The sequence below is a fragment of the Lonchura striata genome, chromosome 10 (assembly GCF_050655825.1).
Source record: "Lonchura striata isolate lonStrDom1 chromosome 10, ASM5065582v1, whole genome shotgun sequence".
In the NCBI taxonomy this organism is placed as follows: Eukaryota; Metazoa; Chordata; class Aves; order Passeriformes; family Estrildidae; genus Lonchura; species Lonchura striata.
The window spans coordinates 5,017,097-5,024,319 of record NC_140712.1 but is presented as its reverse complement, the minus strand read 5'-3'; the positions used below and the strand labels follow the sequence as shown (position 1 = coordinate 5,024,319).

The window sequence follows — 7,223 nt, the reverse complement described above, 5'->3', positions numbered from 1 at the left end:
CGCGGCTCGGGCACGGCCGGGGCACGGCGCGGATCGGGGCTCCCCGCTCGCACCTCTGTCCCCGGGGCTCCCCTCACGTACCTGCTGCCCGCGGCACCCGCGCCGCCAGCGCCCGGCGCGCGCCCCGCGCGGGGAGGAACCCGGGGCCGCCCGCGCGCGCCTCCCGCCGTTCCCGCCGGGTCGCCTTGGAAACGCGGGGCCGGCGCGCGGGTCAGTCCGCGGGAGCGGAGGGGGCGCGCGCGCGTCCGCCGCGCGTCACGCGGGCGCGGCCCGGCCAATCGCGGCGGCGGGCGGCGCGCGCTGTAGTACTACTGCGAGGCGCGCGCCCGGCGGCGCCCCCGGCCCCGCCCCCGCCGCGACCCCCGCGCCGGGCCCGACCGAGCCCGCGCGCCGCGGCCGCTCCGCGCGCTGCCCGCGCGGCCCCGCTCCCTCACGGCCCCGCGCCCTCACGGCCCGGCGGCCGCGATTGCGTAACGCGCCGGAGCTGCAGGATTACGGCATGCGGATTAGGGATTACGTTGATTCAGCAGATTGTCCTGTGCATGGCTGAGAAAGATTACACCTGCAGAGTTAAGAATACCCGTTTGCTGTGGTAAACCGTGGGTTAAGTAGAACAAATTAACTCAATACAAAATTAAATGCACAGAAAAAAAAAAAAAGAAGTAAAACACCTCAAGGTTAAGAACTTTGGTGCTTTAAATGGACAAAATAAAAGAGACTGAAATTCGGGGTTTGACAATTATCTCCCTGTGTTTTGCAACAGCTGCTGTTAGCAGCAACCAGCTATTAGTGCTGGATGAATCTTAAAAAATCAAAATCATTATTACGAAGAATAGTTACACTTGATTCCTGATGACTGCCACATAAAGTAAATATCTAAACTCCTAGACATAGATTTTCAGTAACTCAAGATCATTTAAGTGGCACTGGTCTATTTGATTGTGTCAACATGTGCTAAACTGTCTCCTTGTATGTTAACCTGTAATATGGATATTTTGAGTTCTGATTACTGGGCCTGAGATTATTGATATTTGAGAGCTGACATTATGAGGGACACTGCATCTGCCACTGAGGTATCAATAAAAATTAACCTTGCAGAGACAAACTTGAAGTAGCATTCATTTTGGCTGATTTCTTACAAGAGTTAGGGATGAAACTTGGAAGCAAAATTGCCACAGTAATCATACAAAATGATAGAATAGTGGTGGGGGTTGTTTTCCAAGACTGATAGTGATTTTTTTTAATGCAAGGGTCTTGTAAGATTTAATAACTCCCTTCACATAAGAATACACAAGCTTTAAACTGGAATCTCTATCTCAAAATTACAAATCTGTGATGTGACTACAGTAGTTACATTGGACAGAAGCCTCAACTTTGTAGCTTTGCCAATGTCTGTATGAATATCTCATACAATAGAACTGGGGTTTCAGATGGAAATTTGCAAGCTGCTTAGAAAATTTTGGCAATGGAAAGTTTTCCCTGAAATTCACTGTAATGTCTCAAATTTCAATTTCAACACCATGACAGGAGCTTTACCCCCTGTTTTAGTATATAATTAATCCTAGACATACTGTAGTGGATAAAAATGAAAATTTTTAAACCCAAATTCAAACCTAAATTTTTGCTGTAGGGATTTCTAATATAAGAGGACTCAGCCATTTGTTATCATTTTAGAAAACTGCCATGGAAAGAATTTTGAAGAACTGTTTAAAAAAAAAAGTTACCCTGTCAACCAAAGCACATTGATATTTGTGAGCTATTTGTCATCTGCTTTATCTTTCTGTCTTTTGTCAGAATTTCCTGATACTGTGGCTATCCCATCCTAAAAGGAAGTTCCAGTGTATAAATTTGAGTATAACACTGTTCTTATACAGATTTGTTATCTCACCTGCAATTCTTCTTATAGAGATCCTCATTTGTTTTGATGCCTTAGGTTTTAGCTCTTATGTTTTTCAGATCCTGTACTACTTTAGTGTGTAGTTCTGAGCTTCATATTAGGAGATGGTGAGCTTTCTTCAGGGCAGGGAGACAAAATAATTCCTGCTCCAGCTGGGGACCAAGGACAACCACCCACATTTCAGGCCCAAGAACATAAACAATGTGGACTGAAGAGAGAAAAACAAGAGGGATGGGACTTCATGGGCTAAAGCTGGAATTGGACAATTAACTCCAATATGCAAATGGACCAGAATTTATAAAAGAGAGAGACCTGGTGGCCAGTTGTCCGTTTTGGTTCACCTTGGGCATAGCCCTGGCTGGGCTTTTGTACTGCTGAGGGTAGATCCACTGAGGTATTTTAATAAAACCCTGCTTTATTCTTTAACTCCATCTAGCCTCTGTTCTAGGCCAGCCTTCACAAGGCATCAGTTTCAGGTAGTTCGATGGATTTTTTCTGATGCCTGATGATCAGTTGTGAGCTTCTGACACTGTAAGGTATGAGAAGTTATACCTAGGTGAGAAAAAACTCTTTAACAAAACTTCAGAACAGTTCCTGGCTCTTGGAGAAAGTACGAGGTGTAGACTACTGACTGCTTGACAGGTATCAAGGACATCTCAGTAGGAAATTTATATTTAATCAGCATAATCATAATTTTTTTGATTTTTCCCCTTCACCGTTTTCATAATCCAAATATTTGAGCTCAATATTGGGGCACAATGAGATTTCACCTTTTTTGATTTTTAGAAAGAATACATAGTGCAGTAAAATTCTATTCTCAAAGACAGCTGTAAGGTGCAACTTAATCTAAATGTACAAACAATGTGTATTTGAGATACCCCCATGACTGAAACGATCTTCTTTAATTTGGGGGAGCATTTATATAGAGATTAGTTTTAAGAATGTTTGAATAGCAAAGATCCATAAACCAAAGTCGAGATCATTATTCAGTGCTTGCTTCTTATCTGCCTGTGCTCATTAGGACTTACAGGTACTGTGGATGCTTAGGCCAGCTAACCAGTAAAAGTACACAAAAGCAAGAGACAATACAGATTCTGATTTAAACAGATGGGGAGTAAAGCAGACAGGTTCATTTAAAGACAAATCTAACAAGTTCAAGACTTGTTCCACTGTATCTCAGTATACACAGGTGACCTCACTTTCATGTATAAGTATTTCAAAGAATGCATTCCTATTCTTAATATCAGTTTAGATGACAAAGATGAAGGGAAAAAGGTTGAACTGATAAGATTTTTCAACAAGCTGGCACACAGCAAAACAGGCTATAATTTAAACTTCAGACTAAAATACTCTTAACTGGATATACAAAGTTACATTTCACAAACTCCGAAGATACATGGAAGATAAATATTTGAGCATTCATACAATTTAATTTTTAGTTTCCGTGAGCATAGTCTGTATTTGCATCTAGAGGAAGACTCAGTTTGAAAAGTGCAGGAAAGGTGCACAGATGATTTTTGTTATTCCAGTATGAACTCAGTGCACACACAGGTGTGAGTTACAATCAACAATTAGCAACACTTAGCAAGAATTAGCAACAATTAGGAACAATTTCTGCTGTAGTGCTTCCTTTTCTTTAAATATATAATCTTATTATCTAATGCGATAGAGAGTCCAGTTCATTCTTTTTAGAACACTGCTACATACTTCAACTCCTGTTCAGAGTGCAACCTCAGAGAAAAACATCTAAATACATGATTACCTAATGATGTACTTTTCAATCTTAAAAACAAAAAAGTCAAAGCTGTGAATGCTGTCAGCAACCCCTCTTTAAAAAACATCTTTAGACCCATATTGTGATACCCATTATCAGAACTTAAAAAATAAAGTTATGCTTTCACATGGGTGAGGAAGTATTTTCACTTCCTCCCTTTGTGACCCCCTATTTCCTTGAATACACAGGCAACAAACTTTGAAAATAAACAATTAGTAGTCCCACAGCCTTCCTCAAGCTGTCTTGCTCTCTACACTCAGCTTATAAACAATTTGTTTTACATGGAACAATTAGTCCTAGTCCCAAGAGATGATGAGTTGCATAGCACATCCATTTAACACACTGATGCAATAGAAAACCATCAGCTTCCCCTAAGGGATTTTCTGCTAGATCACTGGATTTAAGCATCTTCTGAAAAAGTTAAACTTAGACCAGGAGCAGCACCAGAGATACTGAGGTACATACTGACAGTAAGATGAAGGAGAGCTAATTTGAGATCTCCTTTTGGCAGTAGCAAAACTCAAGCTGTTTTGTCAATTCAAGAATTCATATCCTAATTAAATCTACTACAGGAGCTAGTAATGAAATTTAGGTTATATATCCTGTCTATATTTTATGAGAGTTATTAAATATTATCCAATTTTTTGAAGCTTTCTGTGAAAAGGGAAACTAATTGACCAAAGACTACTTGCTCCAATAAAACACAAATTTAAATCAGATTTTTGATGCCTGTGTAAAATATATGTATGATACAATTTGTATGTACAACATTATCTGAGTATTTTGAATTCAACAATAAACTCTAGTGCTGGTAACCCTAGAAAAATATGCAAGTAATCTTGTGAGCATGACGGGGTGTTACCCTATTCTGTACTTGGCCCCTGTAGATGTGTTTGTCTTTGTTGCAACCTCACCCACAGTATGTGAACTAGAAACCTTTTTAACAGCACATATAGAATCCAGATCTTGACTACTAGAAAAATGAATTTCCAGGATGATTTATTTCTCTTGAAAAAAGACTTTAGTTCTGAAGTGACCCCTTCATTTGTTTCTTTGTGCCACATGCTGTGTTAATTGTTCTTGGTTCTGTACACAGAGCAAAGTGTAGCCGTGAGCCAGCTCAAGAGGACGCCTTTGGGTGGGGACCTTGCTGTTACAGCCCAGTATCACAGGGAACTGCCAGTTCAGATTGTCTTCTATGGACAGTACAGTTAAAAAGCTAAAGAAGCCCGCCGAGGTCCCATGAAAACCAGAACCATCTACTTATAAAGTAAGTACAAATTCATTACACCTTTTGAAATGGGCCTCTACAGAAAGTAGAGGCAGTATAGGCAACTATTTCTCATAAAGCTGATAATTTATTTTATTTGATAATTTAATGTTTAAAAAAAATAAATCTTGCTTCCAATATAGGACAGTTTGCTTAAATATTTACTTTGCATACACTCTGAAGATAGAAAGAGCAAACATGAGAAAATTATCTATTATGTTAGACTTCTTCAGTAACCTATTTGGTACATTAAACCTTGACTATACCCAACAAGAAAACAGAATATAGCTAGGATAGATGGTTATAGAGTTGGCATGTCTACAGAGTAAGTTTCTTTTAGCAATGTCAAGTGAACATTGGTTTCTGTCCAGGCAGAGAGTTTCTATTGTAGATTTTTAAAATCATTGTGCAAGTTCTAAAAATTCAGTTTATATTACTAATTTCACCTGACATCCAGACACAAGGAACACTCAAGAAAAACACATATTCACTCTGAGAAATGACAAAATAGAAAGTTCTTGTTTCTGGAATGGAAGAATTCTACCAACCAGGATTTTACCTGAGTAATCAGCAGTCTGAGGAATGGTTCAGTTGTGTGCAGTGTCTTTCAAGGTGCAAGTGTCAATCTAATTAGCTAGCCAGAATCAATCAGACTGCCTACATGCATCAGGTATTACAATTCTGAATAAGCATGACAGTTTTTAAAAAGTATTCATTGTTTAAACATGCTTTAGTCTGAATTTAGTTTTACTCTGCCTTCAGGGATTCGCTGAACTTGACAGCAGACTTGAATGTTTGCCATTACCTGTGAATTAATGGAACTCACATATTACAGTACATTACTGTTAGAGTGCAACAGATGTCTTAGCAGAAACACTGAAAGTTGCATTCCAATAGCTATTTCTTCAGGGGAAAAAGACACCAGGTTTAAAAATTATATGCTCAATTTACATGTTTGTCTTTAGGTGCTGTTGCCTCTGACCAAGAACAAAAAATTGTTGTTGGAATAATATGCGAACAGGTAATTTCTTCCAAGTCTTTACTTTAGAGTTCATTAAAATTGCATTGATTTTGATGCTGCCACTGAGATTGTCACAACTGCTCTGCAGAGATGCCATCCCTCACTAGAGTTTACCAGTCAGTGGTACAAATCCTGTAAGGAGGTGTTTGTTTGCTTTGATCAATCCTAATATTTCAAATTGTGATTAGTTACTGTGCAGTCCAAAGTTGCTGACAAGTGAGGAAGCATGCATCAGGCTCCCTTTTACCTTCTGCCAACATTTCTCACTCCTCTCTCTTTTTTTTTTTTGTGTTGGCAATCTAGTATTTTAGCCTCTATTTTAGGCAAGACAGCTGAGATGACGTGGATTATCAAGGCTAGCTGGCTTTTGGGGGTGAAGATGGTATTGAGCCTGCATTTGTTTTTTTTTTTCATAGTCAGGTCAGGTCACAAAAGTTTAAATGCAAATAGATGAGACAGTTTAGGGACACAGCACTGTACCAACTATTAGGAGGAAAATTGACTCTATTCCAGCTGAAACCAGGACACCTGCATGTCCTCAAAAATAATTATTAAGAATAAGTGTATTTAGAGGCTGCTATTACCTCAGTGAGTTTTAAGTATTCAGTCTAGCATTAGAAAGAAAAACCTCATTTTATTCCTCTTAACTTCTTCCACTAAAATCCAACTTTTTAAAGAAATAACTTTGGTGTCCTACTTCTCTTTAATCTCTCACATGGGTGTTATCAAAATACATACTTATATGTTATGTGCAACATACATTGATAGAATTCTATTAATTTCAAAGCTAAATCTTTTATATTTTTTTAATTGCCCATCATCTCTTGACTTGTTAAACTTTCCTATCTTCATTATGGAGTCTGACTATATTATACATTTGACTTTCAAAGCATAGAATTTGCATTTTCAGATTATTATAATGTATTGACTTACCTCATGAAAAATCATAACACATTCATCAATGCTAATGTAATTGGGTTTTGGTTTCTATTGAACCCCTTCTGATTCTCCAGCATACTCTTTTGCATCATTGACTATTGATTTAAAGGGATAAACTGGTGCTTTCATGCTTTCCTGTCTACAAATACAGAACTGTAACTTTGAAATTTCTAACAAGCTACTGCATTTCAATATCATAGGTGTGGAGTACAATAATACCTATTTTTGTATTGTAGCAAATTACAATTTGTTAGTAATATTTTTCCTAGAGTTAAAGCTTCCTGAATTTCTTTGATTGTCTTTCATAATTCTAACATCTGTG

General features: G+C 38.9%; 2 protein-coding genes across 4 annotated transcripts in view; one reads left to right on the top strand and one right to left on the bottom strand.

Annotated features, from left to right (window-relative positions):
* The window catches only part of TMEM266 (transmembrane protein 266), an 83,749-nt gene extending 83,518 nt beyond the window's left edge, over positions 1-231 (bottom strand). Inside the window, exon 1 of the mRNA XM_077785832.2 lies at positions 82-231. The gene's annotated coding sequence lies outside the window, so the exon portion shown is untranslated. The remainder of the gene's footprint in view (positions 1-81) is intronic.
* Positions 1-7,223, top strand: part of NRG4 (neuregulin 4) — a 51,885-nt gene that overhangs the window by 24,255 nt on the left and 20,407 nt on the right. For all 3 annotated transcript variants that reach the window (XR_014957474.1, XM_085588171.1, XM_021546784.4), the window contains exons 2-3: positions 4,768-4,941; positions 5,907-5,962. Coding sequence is in view for 2 of the 3 variants with exons in the window: in XM_085588171.1 (XP_085444297.1) it covers positions 5,953-5,962 (10 nt within the window). In the remaining variant the exon portion in view is untranslated. The remainder of the gene's footprint in view (positions 1-4,767; positions 4,942-5,906; positions 5,963-7,223) is intronic.